This window comes from Triticum dicoccoides, chromosome 5A (genome assembly GCF_002162155.2).
Source record: "Triticum dicoccoides isolate Atlit2015 ecotype Zavitan chromosome 5A, WEW_v2.0, whole genome shotgun sequence".
In the NCBI taxonomy this organism is placed as follows: domain Eukaryota; kingdom Viridiplantae; phylum Streptophyta; class Magnoliopsida; order Poales; family Poaceae; genus Triticum; species Triticum dicoccoides.
In genome coordinates this window covers 704,713,921-704,728,971 of record NC_041388.1, presented here as the reverse complement: position 1 = coordinate 704,728,971, position 15,051 = coordinate 704,713,921, and the positions used below count along the sequence as shown (strand labels likewise).

General features: G+C 43.7%; 1 protein-coding gene across 1 annotated transcript; it reads left to right on the top strand.

Moving 5' to 3' along the window:
- Nucleotides 1–1,021: 1,021 nt before the first annotated feature.
- Nucleotides 1,022–4,368, top strand: LOC119304329 (deSI-like protein At4g17486). The gene is made up of 4 exons (XM_037581507.1): nt 1,022–1,580; nt 2,612–2,899; nt 2,989–3,069; nt 3,837–4,368. Exons 1-4 carry the CDS (start codon nt 1,373–1,375, stop codon nt 3,968–3,970), a joined length of 711 nt encoding a protein of 236 aa, XP_037437404.1. The 5' UTR covers nt 1,022–1,372; the 3' UTR covers nt 3,971–4,368.
- The last annotated feature ends 10,683 nt before the right edge of the window (nt 4,369–15,051 follow it).

Below are 15,051 nucleotides of genomic sequence, written 5' to 3'. Positions count from 1 at the left end.
CCTATAACAAAAGTATATGCGCCGGCCCATAGGCCTACATGAGATATTTCAACAAATGAATGAACGAATGAATCATGGTTAGGTTAGGCTGTCACTCTCCCTCGCTGCCTATTTTCCTTTACCCGTCCTTTCTCTCTTGGTTGAAAGCCTTTCCGTACCAACCACCGCAGCACAACAACAACAACAATGATGATAATAATAATATTAAAGACTTTTACTGGTTGCTACTGGCACGCATGTCTCAAGAACTAATATTACTAGATTAGTTTAGTAGAGGCAGTACAGGTAGTTTCCGGCAAAAGGAAGAAGAAAAAAAAAGAGTACTACAGGTGGTTGACGCAGACTAGGACAGATCCCTGAACATCGAATAAGGATCTTCTCATGATGCTCTACCGGACGGTGACTTTTGCGAGTGTCTACGACAATAGAATTTGCTCGGGTGTGGCGAGGGAGGGGCGCCACCGGCTCGCTGCAGTGTTTGTGGTCGCCGCTGGATGGCCTTTGTTATGATACCTCGATGCGATTCCTTTGACCTCTTTGGACCTTGATGACAGAACGGATGATGGAAACTACTACGTAGATCGAAAGTTTTTTTTTCTCGGAATAAAACCAAGTATTAATAATAATAATAATAAATCACTTTGGTAATTGCTACTGGTAGGCATGTCTTGTAAAGCACTCTCTCTATCTTAGAATATAAGAACGTTTTTGACACTACGATAGTGTTAGTGTCAAAAACGTTTTCATATTTTGAGACGGAGGGAGTAATATAATAGTAATGTAGCAGAGGTGGTTGACGCAAATTAGGACGGGGGCAGAAACGGTTAGCAAGCAAGCAAGCACAGCCAGGTTAGGTTAGGTTTAGTAGTAGGAGTATCTCAGTGAGTTGAGGGCAAGTTGGTGGTGCGGCCAGCGTAGCACAACCAGATAAAATAAAAAGAAAGAAAGAAAGAAAGAAAAGACTAGCAAGTAGCAGAGCAGACAGCAGCAGGCGAGCAAGCAACGGCAACGGCAACCTTTCTGCTTTCCTTCCTTTCTTTCCCAATCAACCAATCCAGATAAAAATCCAACCCATCCTTCTCTCTTCTTGTCTTCCCCAATTTGCCCTCCCTCCCTTCCCCCAAAATTTCCCCAATCTCTCTCGCTTCTCTCCTCCTCCTCCTCCTCCTCCTCGCTCAATTGGGTTGGGGAGGGAGGCTCCAATCCAAAATCGAATCCAATCCCACCGGACTAGAGTAGAGCCGGCGAGATACGACTCAGATCCGTGTCGCGCGCGCGCATGGAGAAGAAGCTGCTCTTCTCTTGTCGTGCTTGAGCTTGAGCTAGCCACGACTCTGCTTCCTGCTGCTGCTTCGTGTCCGGGGGCAGGAAGATGCGCATGCGGGTGCTGCCGGCCTTCACCTTCAGCACCGCCCCGCCGCCGCCTCCATCGGATCCTCCTCCTTCGGCTGCTCCGGCTCCGGCTCCGGCGCCGCCGCCTCCTGCTACCTACGCGGTCTACCTCAACATCTACGACATCTCCCCCATCAATAACTACCTCTACTGGTTCGGCCTCGGCATCTTCCACTCCGCCGTACAAGGTACCCTACCTCTCTACTTCTCTTCTCCCCCAAGAGAATTATCCCACCAGAAGCAGAATAATACAACTAGTCGTATCTTTGAGAGGAAGATCCAACCATTTCAGATTTATCACGCTTACTCCTCCTTTTATTTCCTTCCGGTTGGTACTGGTACTACATCCATCCATTCATTCAGGTTCAGGTTCAGGTTCAGGTTCAGTTCAGGCAGGCAGCTTCCTTTAATTTTCATGCTACCTTTCTGTGCTTGCTCCCCCCAATTATTTAGGGTACTAGTACACTGCCTTCATCAACTGCCTGCCTGCCTTACAGGCCCAATTATGCTTGTACAATTTACACACATCCGTGTTGGGCCATTTCTCCCCCCTAACCTATCTTTTTGGTATATGGTTAAACCCACAACTAATTGTACCTGAGTACTGTCCCCCCTATGACCCCGGTTTGGCAGCCGGTTCGACTTACGTGCCGCCACTTCGCTTCTTTTCACGCGCCATTTGTTGCTACTGGATCAAAACATTCCTACATTTCTCAGCCGTTAATGCTCAGCATGGTACCTCGCCTAATGTGTAGCTAGGCAGAGGCTGTCCAATGGCTTGTTCGGCGTCACTAAAACTGGGCCTTGCAATGGAGCCACCAGGAATCGCTGGGTTTCCAAATGGAGGCGGAACCGGAGACGGGACTGAAGCTCACTTAGCACACCAACTAACTTAAATACCGTTTTCACTTACTGCCACTCTTTAACTGGACCCTACTTAGCCTGTCGTTCCATGCGCCAATTTGACACATTAGTACGGTCCATCACATTCTGGTCCTCTCCAGCTCAGCTGCTCCACAGCAAGGCCTTTCAAACTCTTCTTGTTATCACAACTTTGCTATGCTCTGCCTGCTTGCCATATTTTTTAGTGCCTCAATTTTCTGGATCAACTTAAATCCGTGTCAAGTGTGTCACGAGGTCTTGTGCATACGAGTTTCATGCAGTCATCTACAAGCTCGACACATCCGAGACTGACCATTCCAATAAACTTTTTCTGCAGTGCATGGTATGGAGTTTGGGTACGGAGCCCATGAATACGCGACCAGCGGAGTGTTCCAAGTAGAACCGAAAAGCTGTCCTGGTTTTAACTTCAGGCGCTCCGTGTGTATGGGTACCACCAATATGTCCCGGGCTGAAGTTCGCGCTTTCCTAGAGGATCTTGCAGAGGATTATCATGGGGACACCTATCACTTGATTGTCAAGAACTGTAACCATTTCACAGCTGACGTCTGTAAGCGTTTGACCGGAAAGCCAACTCCTGGATGGGTGAATCGACTTGCCAGATTAGGTTAGGATAGATCTTAACTATTTCACAATCTATTGTTTCTGGGCTATGTAGATTCTGAACTGTTTCTGCCTTTACATTTGTGGCACCAGGTTCCGTCTGCAACTGTGTTCTGCCTGAAAACATCAAGGTTTCAGCGGTCAGAGATGAAACTGCACACCTTGAATTTTCCGGTAAATTTGCCTAACCTCCCTCTCTCTACATGTTTTGTACACACTCAAACGCTGCCTTGTGTGGAAACATTTTGGCGCGGTCGTTTACTTTACTGTACACATCCATTTTGACACTGCTTAGCTACTTCGATGTTGTTTCCAGTCCTTGCGCAAGGTTGTGTTTATTGACTGTAACCGACCATTTCAATCTATGATGTTACACTTCTAGTTGTCTTACAATGGAATGGTGATTGTGAACCAAGCTAGAATTATCAGGTTATTATGTAATTATTTATACCCATTTCTACCAAGTTGAAATAGTGTGGACATTTGAGGTTTTAAGTAATCTGCAACCTGAAGCCTGAGATGTTGTATCTGCTTGAATTTCTGTGAACATTTGAGAAGTTGTGCTATTAAAATTGGAGTGTGTGCGACAGCCAGTTGTCAACATACATTACTTGACTAGCCAGAATCCCTGAAGTCCAGAACCACTGCTTCATCCGTATAACCAAATAACTTGTATGGTTCACTTTACTGCTCTCAGTACGTGTTGAAACGTGACTGCTATCTGAGCATAAGATAGTTTAAGGTACAACAGTGCAACAGCTGGTGTAGTCTCCTGTCTTATAGTACCAGTACCTTATTTTCTACTGGTACTAATGGTTAGAGTGTTCTTTTCTATAAAAAAACTAATGGTTAGAGTGTTAGACCATGTGCTGTGAATGGATTAAGTATGTACTATACGGTGAGGCTTTTGCTTTGCAACTGATACCATGCTATTGCTTCAGATGATGATTTGGAGTCGGACACATCGATCATCGACAGCGACATCGGTGATCTAGATCACCTCCTCACAACACCAAATAGCGATGTGGTACCCCCGAAAGACAAGACGTTAACTCCTGAAAGGGATAGCTTGTAATTGTTTCAGGTTATTTATGAACAGCATTACCTGCTTCCGGGTTGTTTGCTGAGGATCTTAGCCGTGGTGCTGATGTCCTCTTGCCAATGGCGGTGGCAGATCCTGATACTGATCCGGTTGAAGTTGCTGCTATATATATGTTGATGTAGAGAGCGGGGGTAGCGGGTGTGGTCTGTCTAATTGTGGCGAAGGCCAAGTTAACCAACACGTGTGAGATGGTTGCGTGCATAGTTGATTGTAACTTTTAATTGTTTTTGGCAATAGAGTGCAGGTGTATAGTGCTTGTGTAACTAGCTGTTGGATTTATTTGACAAGTGTTTTCTTGTGTAAGTACAAAATGGCTTGACTTGATGTTGTTTCCTTCATTGAAATTAATGCAGCATGTTTCTAAATGTGCACTTCATCCATCCCATACTATAGTGCCATTGCTTCTATTAAAAAAAATCAATCTTCAAAACTTTGAACAAATATTATATAGAAATTTATCTTTACGTACAATAGCAAATATATTTCATTTTTTGGGGTGCAATTGCATATTGTATGAGCCCGCGAGAACTATATCTCGCTATGATGGAAGGATCTCTTGCGTCGAGCGTTTTTACTCTCCTGTCGTTTCTTGGCTTGCCTGATTCGGTGCTTTTTTCTTTCCGTTCATTGGCGTTCTTGTTTTCTTGATCGCTACCGTTTGTTGGTTTGGTCAAGTTTTTTTGTTTTCTGTTGTTTTTCCATTCTGTTTTCTTAATTTCTTCATGGTTTTCTTCGGCTTTCCGGGTTTTCTCTGTTTTTTGACCGGGTTCCTTTGTTTCTTTCACGTTTATACTGGTCCTTTTCTATCTCTTTCTTTTTTCTTTCTTTTTCTTGTTTCTTTCTTGGTTTCCATGTTTCTTTTGCTTTTCTTTCTTTCTTCGTTTTATTTTATTTCCTTTCTCAGTTTTCTTTGTTTTCTTCTCGGTTTCACCATTTCCATTTTTTGCATTGGTTTTCCTTGGTTTTCATTTCCATTTTTTTGGGCTTTTGTTTCCTTTTTTCCTTTTTATTAGAATTTTGTTGTTTTTCTTTGTTTCTCCGTCGATTTTCATCAGTTTTCTTTGTTCAGCACATGTTCACGTTTTTTAGTACATAGTATACATTTTTATTGTGCACGTGAAGCATTGTTTGATACACCTTGAACACTTGTCAAATACATGATGTAAATTTTCTCTTTGATACATGTTTTGGACACTTCTTTCAATAAATGATCAACATTTTTTCAAATACATGTGGAATACTTGTTTATGGTAATACCTACGTGAACATTTTCTAAATACATGATTAAGATTTTTTTCAAATATATGTTTTTGTTTGTACTTTTTCCATAGCCATTGTACATTTTTGTCTATAAATCAGGAACATTCTTGATATATATATTTAACATTTTTAAATAAATGATTAACATTTTATAAAACATATAATTGTTGATGCCTACCCTTTTCATACACATTGTATACTTTTTGTATAAATCAGGAACATTCTTTATATATATGTTTAAAATTTCCCGAATACATGATTAATTTTTATTTTGCGGGGACATGGTTAACATATTTTATATACACGTTCAACATTTCCCAAATACATGATTAATTTTTTAAATATATATTTTTTGGTGCCAACTTATTTTCATACACTTTGTACATTTTTCATATTTATTTGGATCATTTGTTTATACACATTTGTCATCTTTCATATACATGATATCTCTTCACCCCCTCTATTTTAATAGCAATGCACCGTAATTTTACGTTCCGTAAATTTTTTTATACGTAAAAATAGATCGTAAAAAAAAATATAGTCGCCGTAATTTTTTTATGTTACGTAAAATTACGAACATAAAAATGTAGTATAAAATATACATAAAATGCATTTTTCTGATCTTATGATCTATATTTTCGTTTTCTTATGCCAAATTTTACGTAGTGAATCAAGATGAATGTAACTATTTTTATTTCAAACGTAATTTATTTATGAAATGATCGTAAAATTATCTCGGGTGAAGAATAACTTATTCTACACCGTGGGTTATATATATATGAAAATGGGTTAATACTCCTAGGAATACGTACTCCCAATGCCACGTGTGCCTCTTTTTTTAGGCGCCCAAATCGCTGCTTAAATCTGCTTAGCTTTTTATTTAAGAAAACAACAACTGTTGCATGCGAGGACCGCGCTCGTTTACAAGTTTGTTGACCGATCCATGTTTTTAGGGATTATAACTAGCTGTTCTCACCGGAATACAAATTTTAGAAGATACCTTCGTAGAAAATATCCACTCTCGGCGGCTCCTCCTATGGCATGTCACAACCTTGCCGACGTATCACGACAGGCGACGACGGCGGCGGCACTACAACATCTAACGACGACGATGAGATGCGCGACTTGCGGAGGTAACCAACGACATGTAAAACCAGGTCCTTGGGAAGATCCTTCTTCTGTTGGATTCCAGGTGATTATCTAGGGCCTTCCGTGTCGCTAGTTCACATGGATGAGAGTTATGCATCAGTACAACGGATCTTGAAGCCAAGGGCCAGCAGCATGCGGTTAGTCTCCATACAATTAACCTATTATTTTTCCTGTTCTGTCGTTTCCTAGAGAAGAATAAACATTTTTTTTTGTGCCCTATATGGAGGTTCTCCAGGTGGCCGAGGGTACCAGAACTCGGACAACTACGATGAATCCGTCGGCGACATACGTACGGGCTCAGCTATGTATGCATCCACTTATCCATATTCAGGGCGTTCAAGAATGTCACCACGATTCCTTGACCATCAAAGAAGAATGTCACCATGATTCTGGAGTAATTTGTTAGGATTTTCTTCTAGTTGTCTATAGATTTTCCTACTTCTATGTAAAAAGACCATAATGAATTACATATGCTAGTTACTTCCCACGAACTGTTTAGATGAACAAACTTGACGTTTACTGTCCTTGTAAATTAATATTCTCATAGATCTGATATACTTATTTTTAAATGAACATACTCCTTTTTAGGAAAATGCTCCTTTGTAACGAATATACTAATAATACTCATAGCTCTGAATATACTATTTTTTAGATGAACATGCTCATATTTCTGAGCATACTCATGTCATATTTGTCCAGAAAACTAATTATACCACATTTTCTTTCTAGCTTTTTTTTATCCCATAAGAAGAAAAGTGAGACAGCGCAGAGCATTTTTTTTTGCTATCCTAGTTTAAGCTACAAAGCAAAGGCCATCTTGTAAATTAGATGGAATTCTAGTTCTAATACACTTGCACTGTTTCTCTTTTGACATACTGAATTTATGAAGCAATCACCATCTCTTCATAGTTTAACGAGTTTCCGAGCTTCTTGTTTCACTATTGCTCATGTTCTTGACAAAACAAACCATACTTCTTTACTTTCAGATCTTACATTAAACTGCAGCAAATTTGTGCTTTGGAAAGGAAGTGTGTATTGACATCTGGCGAAACATATTCAGATTGGTCACAAGATATACTCTTTTGTATTCTAATTCATTTTTATTGTAAATATATGCTCGAATTGGGAGATGCAAAAGCAAGCGCGTACTTTTATTTGTTATCTGGTACAAATATCTTTTATTTGTTATCTGGTACAAATATCTCTCTTGTGTTGGAGTAGTATATACTTCTTTAATTTGCTGCAAGTCATATAGTATAACCAACCATCTGTTTCTGGTCGTATATACTCCTATGGCTGCAAAGTAGTAGTATAAACTCCTCTTGTTTTTTGCGAAAATAGTAGTACATACTCCTTTGGCTGCAAAGCAGTATATAGTCCTGATTTCAAATAGAAGTATGGCATACTCATTTGGTAGCTAAGTATAAATCTATCTAAAAATGAAGTATATACTCCTCCTCACAAAAAATGGCAATATATACTCCTTGAGTATTTGTTGGTATATACACCTTAAAAATTGGCAGTGTATACTTCTTGAATTTCGTTGGTATATACTCCTTCAAAAAGTTCAGCATATACTACTGAAAAAGGCAGTACAGACCTTTTTTTTTTTGCGAGAAGTACAGACCTATTTACAAAAAAAGAAAACAGGTATATGCCTGGCATGTAGTTGGGTATATACATCCACCACCAATTTGAAATATATTAAAACACATATGAGGTATATACTGCTAGCATGATGTAGATGAAAAAGGTCTGTATCTTTTTTTTACACGCTTCATTCCCAATCTCAAGAGGTATAAAGGGTATATACTAAAGTTCAGCAAATAAATTAAGGGTATATACTACTTGCGTTCCAAGTGCCATCTCACCTCCGTAACAAAACCAGACTTTCCCCCGCAAAGGAAACAGACTTTCCATTGGATAACATGCACCCGTTACCTATAATCTTGGATGTTGTTTGCGCATGCAACACAATTTGCTAATATTTTAATTATTGGGCCATTTAATAGGGTGGGAGTACATACTCCTGGGAGTACAAAAGAGAAGTCATATATATATATATATATATATATATATATATATATATATATATATATATATATATGAACAGTTTTTTAATGTATTAATTATTTTTCTAATATGTGTTGAACATTTCAAATTTCAATTCTTTTTGAAAGTTAGTAACATTTTTTAAATTGACATTAGCAATTGTTTTACACTATGTTAACAATTTTCAAATTCATGATTAAAAAAATCAGTAACTTTAAGTTTTGGAATTTCTATATGTAGAATATTTTTTTGTAAATATAAACAAATGTTAAAAGAAAAAAAAGAAACACAAACGGAAATTGAAACAAACAGCCGTTTTGCTACTAGCGACTCTTATATGTGCCCTTGAACTAGAAGTTAACTTCTACCTTGCACCAAGTGAGGTAATGGCGGTGAAACAGGCGCCCTATGTCTCGATTATAGCAAGATGTAGGAAACTCTCCCGTTTAGGCGAGCACCAAAAATCTTATTCAATAATAGCGGAGAACAAACAAAAAGATTATTGTAGGGTACGAAACCATCTTAAAGTTATTCTTTCTGATCGATCTATTGGTCTATTCCTATAAGTGTCACAAACAGACCTAGAGTTCATACTAAAATAACACGTTAAGACACACATCAACCAAAACCCTAATGTCACCTAGATACTCTAATGTCATCACAAGTATCCGCGGGTTTGATTATACGATATGCATCACACAATCTTAGATTCATCTATTCAAACCAACACAAAGAACTTCAAAGAGTGCCCCAAAGTTTCTACCGGAGAGTCAAGATGAAAACGTGTGCCAACCCCTATGCATAAGTTCATAAGGTCACAGAACCCACAAGCTGATCACCAAAACATACATCAAGTAAATCACGTGAATATCGCATTGTCACCACAGATAAGCACATGCAAGACATACATCAAGTGTTCTCGAATCCTTAAAGACTGAATCCGATAAGATAACTTTAAAGGGGAAATTCAATCCATTACAAGAAGGTAGAGGGGGAGAAACATCATAAGATCCAACTATAATAGCAAAGCTCGCGGTACATCAAGATCGTGCCAAATCAAGAACACGAGAGAGAGATCAAACACATAGCTACTGGTACATACCCTCAGACCCGAGGGTGAACTACTCCCTCCTCGTCATGGAGAGCGTCGGGATGATGAAGATGGCGACTGGTGATGATTCCCCCCCCTCCGGCAGGGTGCCGGAATAGGGCCCCGATTGGTTTTTGATGGCTATAGAGGCTTGCGGCGACGGAACTCCCGATCTTGGTTCTGTTCTGGAAATTTGGGAATATATAAGAGGTGTTGGCACCGAGAACAAGTCAGGGGAGTCCATAAGGGGCCCACAAGGTCGGTGAAAGGATCAATATGGTTGACTAGAGGGGGGGGGGTGAATAGGCAACTAACATTTTTTTAACTTTTCTTTAATAAATTAAACTTTGCATCAAAGTAGGTTGTCTAGATGTGCAACTAGGTGAGCAACCTATATGATGCAATAACAACAACCAAACAAGCAAGCAAGAGAAGTAACACTAAAGAGCTTGCACAAGTAAAGGTAAGAGATAACCAAGAGTGGATCCGGTGAAGACGAGGATGTGTTACCGAAGTTCCTTCCTTTTGAGGGGAAGTACGTCTCCGTTAGACCGGTGTGGAGGCACAATGCTCCCTAAGAAGCCACTAGGGCCACCGTATTCTCCTCACGCCCTCACACAATGCGAGATGCCGTGATTCCACTATTGGTGCCCTTGAAGGCGGCGACCGGACCTTTACAAACAAGGTTAGGGCAATCTCCACAACTTAATCAGAGGCTCCCAACAATACCACGAAGCTTCACCACAATGGACTATGGCTCCGTGGTGACCTCAACCGTCTAGGGCGCTCAAACACCCAAGAGTAACAAGATCCGCTAGGGATAGGTGGGGGAATCGAAAATCTCTTGGTGGAAGTGTAGATCGGGGCCTTCTCAACCACTCCCGAGCAAATCAACAAGTTTGATTGGCTAGAGAGATAGATCGGGCAAAAATGGAGCTTGAGAGGGAAGAGGTAGGTCAACGGGGAATAAGGGGACCCCCTTTTATAGTGGGGGCAACAATCCAACCGTTGCCCCACAAAATAGCCCCGCAGAGGGCGGTAGTACCGCTTGGGGGGGGGGGGGTACTGCCGCTGAGCCAGCGATACTGCCGCTCCAACTAGCGGTACTGCCGCGCAGAGGAGAGAAGCAGGGACCTGGACCCAGAGCGGTACTACCGCGGTGGTAAGGGCGGTACTACCACTGCGAAGCGGTACTACCGCCTCTACTGCCGCAACTAGTGCCGCAAAACCCGACACGAGAAAAAGAGCCCTCGAGTCGAGGCGGTAGGAGCCAGACATGCCAGCGATAGTACAACTGCGGAGTCACGGTGGTACTACCGCTGCGGAGCGGTACTGTCGCTTGTGACCCCTCAACGGTATTACCGCTGGGTAGCACGGTACTACCGCTGGGACCCAGACAAGACACAAGAGAGAAAAGATCTCTCCATCGAAGCGGAAGAACTCTGAGGGTGAGAAGCGGAAGTGAACGAGTTGATTCCACCCAAGCAATACCACAGCGGACCCCCTCTTGATAGTACGGTGCCCTCTACGCAATTAGACCACCAAAAGAGAAACGAAAGAGCTACACCGTCTTGAATGGCACTCCGAGGGGAGGAAATCGTCTCATGCCAAGGATGAATCTCTGAAATGCTCAAGGCACACGATTAGTCCGCAAACACATTGTCATCAATCACCAAAACCACATCGAGAGAGATATGCCTCAACAATCTCCCCCTTTTTGGTGGATTGATGACAACTAGGGATTTGCACAAGGAAAAGATATAAAAGTAAGAATACTTTAGAACTAAAAAATATAGACGGGCTCCCCCTGAATGTGTGCACCTAGTTAGTGGAGCCTTTGGAGTGCAAGACACACACATCCGGATCAACACTTGTCGGTGTCAAAACCGGCGGATCTCGGGTAGGGGGTCCCGAACTATGCGTCTAGGCCGGATGGTAACATGAGGCAAGGAACACGATGTTTTACCCAGGTTCGGGTCCTCTTGATGGAGGTAAAACCCTACGTCCTGCTTGATTGATATTGATGATATGGGTAGTACAAGAGTAGATCTACCACGAGATCAAGGAGGCTAAACCCTAAAAGCTAGCTTATGGTATGATTGTTGTATGATGAAGTTGTCCTATGGACTAAAACCCTCCGGTTTATATAGACATCGGAGAGGGTTAGGGTTACACAAAGTCAGTTACAATGGTAGGAGATCTTGAATATCCGCATCGCCAAGCTTGCCTTCCACGCCAAGGAAAGTCCCATCCGGACACGGGACGAAGTCTTCAATCTTGTATCTTCATAGTCCTGGAGTCTGGCTGAAGGTATAGTCCGGCTACCCGGACACCCCCTAATCCAGGACTCCCTCAGTAGCCCCCAAACCAGGCTTCAATAACGACGAGTCCGGCGCGCAGATTGTCTTCGGCATTGCAAGGCGGGTTCTTCTCCAAATTCCGTGTACCTGCTGAATAATGTCTGATTTTTGTAATGTAGCGCACCTTGGCTTCCACGCCCAATAATGGCCGTCTTCCACGTGTTAAACGAATGCGAAAAGTCGGGGTGTTTTTACATTCACACCCCTAGCCACATAAACGAGCCGCCTATTTAATGGGATGGGGATTCAGATCCAAACCACACCTTCTCCTCTCCGCGAGTAATCATCAGAGTGCCTCCGGCAAAGGTCCATTCCAACATGGCCAGCCATCGCAGCTCCTCCTCTCGCCCTTCCAGTCCTAAACCTGGAGACTGGGAGAGGTGCTCCATCCCGCACAGCGAGCTAGTGTCGCTTCAGGCCAAGGGATTTCTCCCTCAGGCCTATATGGTCCCGGTCAGAGCCGGACTCGCCACCTATAATGGCGGAGAGCAAGCGGAGAGCACCCCTAATCCCTCCAAAGGAGAGCGGGTGTGCCTTGTCCCTTATCTAGTAAGAGGACTTGGATTTCCAATTCATCCATTTCTCCGTGGGCTTCTGAGTTCTACGGCCTCCAGCTGCACAATCTCACGCCCGCCTCTATATTGCATATCGCGGGCTTCGTCGCCCTTTGCGAGCTATTCTTGGGTGTTGAGGCTCACTTCGCGTTGTGGAAGAGGTTATTCTGCCTGGTGCCCCGCTCTCAAGAGGGGTCTATATATCAAGTGGGCGGAGCTGAAGTGTGGCATATCGCCGGGACCGGATATCTATCCGGAACCCCAAAGAAGGCGTCCGAGGACTGGCCTTCGGAATGGTTTTATATAGATGATGTCCCGCTGCCGGATCCTATCCGGGCCGGTCTCCCCGAATTCAACAGCGCTTCCTTAAAGAAACGCCTAAGTTGGCGTCTGCGGAGCTCTCAGAGAGAAGCCGACAGGGACGTCCTTCACCTGATGGGTCGGATAAGACTATTGGCTAATTCCAGACTAACCATGATTGAAGTCATGGCCGCATGCATTATGCGGGGGGTGCAGCCGCTTCAATATAGAGGCCACCCCATGTGGGATTTTAACGGGGAGGATGACGCCACCCGTTACGGTCGTAAGGGGCCAGCCTCAGCTGCCGCTCTAGTAAAGATCTTATCCTCTTTGTACAAGGGAGAAGAGGAGGAATTCCTCCGCGTCAACCCGCAGGGCGGATTTTCTATGTACAACCCTCCGAGTTGGGTAAGTGGACAATTGTGCTTGCGCATCCGTTTTATATTCCCATGATTAAATATGTGGTCCTCCGATTTCAACGCAGGAACTATGTCAGGAAGTAAAGGATATAAACAGTCTTACCCCATAGCCCGAGGATCCAGAACGGTCCCTCGATCCGGACTCCGAAGAGGATCCGGACATATCGGTGGAGCTGATTGACGGGGTGTTTTATCAGCTAAGCAAGGACAATACCTTGGTGGCCATTACGGCTGATTACCCAGGGTTAATCCTGGCCTCCCAGGTAACAGAGAGGGGAGTCTCATCCCCTTGAGAAGGAATCCATTCTCACACATTTCAGTTTTTCTGACAATGACTGTGTTTTGCAGGGGAGGTTTCCGAGGCGGGAGGCCGAACCTGCGGCGGATAGCCAACGAGGGGCCGCAGGGCCCCGTGGGGTAAAAAGGAATGTAGTCCGGACTGAGATGCTGGCGCAAAGGTATAGCGCACCCTCTTCTTCCCTGGTGTTATTCCTTCAGGGCATATTAACGTTCGTGCTGTCTTCAGGACGAAGAGACCTCGCCGGACTACATCCGGAGAGGTTTCCAATCGCGCCTCCACCAGCCAGGCTCCAAGGCCTGGCCCGGAAGCGGAAGCGAACACAAGGCGCGCACCAGACGCTCCTCCGACAGAGGACGCGGACAGGCTGTCTGCCACCAATTCCGAGGTGGAGAGTGCTATGAACCACAGGCGTCACCGGACAATTCTTCGCGATGCTTGTTTCTCCCAAGAGGCATTAGATGCCTTCAATTCGGGAGATGCGTATCTCCGTGCCGCTCAAAATGGTTTAGCCAGAGCCACGGAGCAATATGTAAAAGACATACGGGTAAGAAAATTTTGGTAAATATATATATATATATATATATATATATATATATATATATATATATATATATATATATATATATATATATAGATACCAGTAGCCCCCGAGACTTGAAACAGTTAGGGTAACTGATTTAAGGATCATTTGTTATGCAGGTTCTTACAGAGAAGAATACCGTACTGTCCCAGGAGCTGGAATAGTGCAAAGCCCAACTGGAGGCCGCACTAGCCGCGGCAGGGGAGCCCAAAGAGACCCCCTCTGTAAGATATACTTCGAAAGATTAGTATCTTGCGAAGTGCGGCGTGGGTGTAAATCTGACAAATCATATTGCGGATGGCGCCGGACTAGATCCGGAGAGGCAACAACTCTTGCGCCGGCTAAAGGCCGGTGAGAGTATGTTGACAAGGGTGAGGCGGGAGAAGAATGATCTTCAGGATGCCAACACCAAGCTGGACGTTGAACTTAAAGATGTTCGTGGCCAGCTGTCGGACTCTACTAAGGAGAATCAACGGCTTTGACGCGGCATATTTAGTAAGTGCTTAAGCGAATCTTTGAAAGAAAAGAGTTCGGCGAGGAAGTCGACTAACAGAGTAATGTCTGTAGGTATGCTAAGGGGTCGTCCCGCAGAGGAGATGCCCGGTTCTACAGGTGACCTTCTTCCCGAGCTCTCGCAACTGCACGAGCGAGTTCGGCAGGCGATGCGAGGTGTTGCCCAAGCCTTATGGCCTTCCCACTCCATGCCCAAGGGCCTTGGAGAGCTTTCGGAGAAGCTTAAGGGAGCTCGGTGGCGCTTCCGGTTGTGGAAGATATCGGCCTGCCGACAAGGCTCTAGGGAGGCCTGGGCCATGGTGAAGACGCGGTACACGAAGTCTGACCCAAACCACATGGCCGAGGTTGGACCCGTGGGGCCTGATGGGAAGGAGATCCCTGTAAGCTTAGTGTATGGCCAAGTAGAATTGGCCGCAAAGTATTCCCAGCAGGACTGTAAGTTAGACAGCCTGTTAGATGGTATTGAAGAGGAATAC

Coding starts and splice junctions, on each gene's coding strand:
- LOC119304329 (XM_037581507.1), top strand. CDS start 1,373: ATGCGCATGCGGGTGCTGCCGGCCTTCACCTTCAGCACCGCCCCGCCG. Junction 1,581..2,611: donor CTTCCACTCCGCCGTACAAG/GTACCCTACCTC, acceptor CTTTTTCTGCAG/TGCATGGTATGGAGTTTGGG. Junction 3,070..3,836: donor TGCACACCTTGAATTTTCCG/GTAAATTTGCCT, acceptor CTATTGCTTCAG/ATGATGATTTGGAGTCGGAC.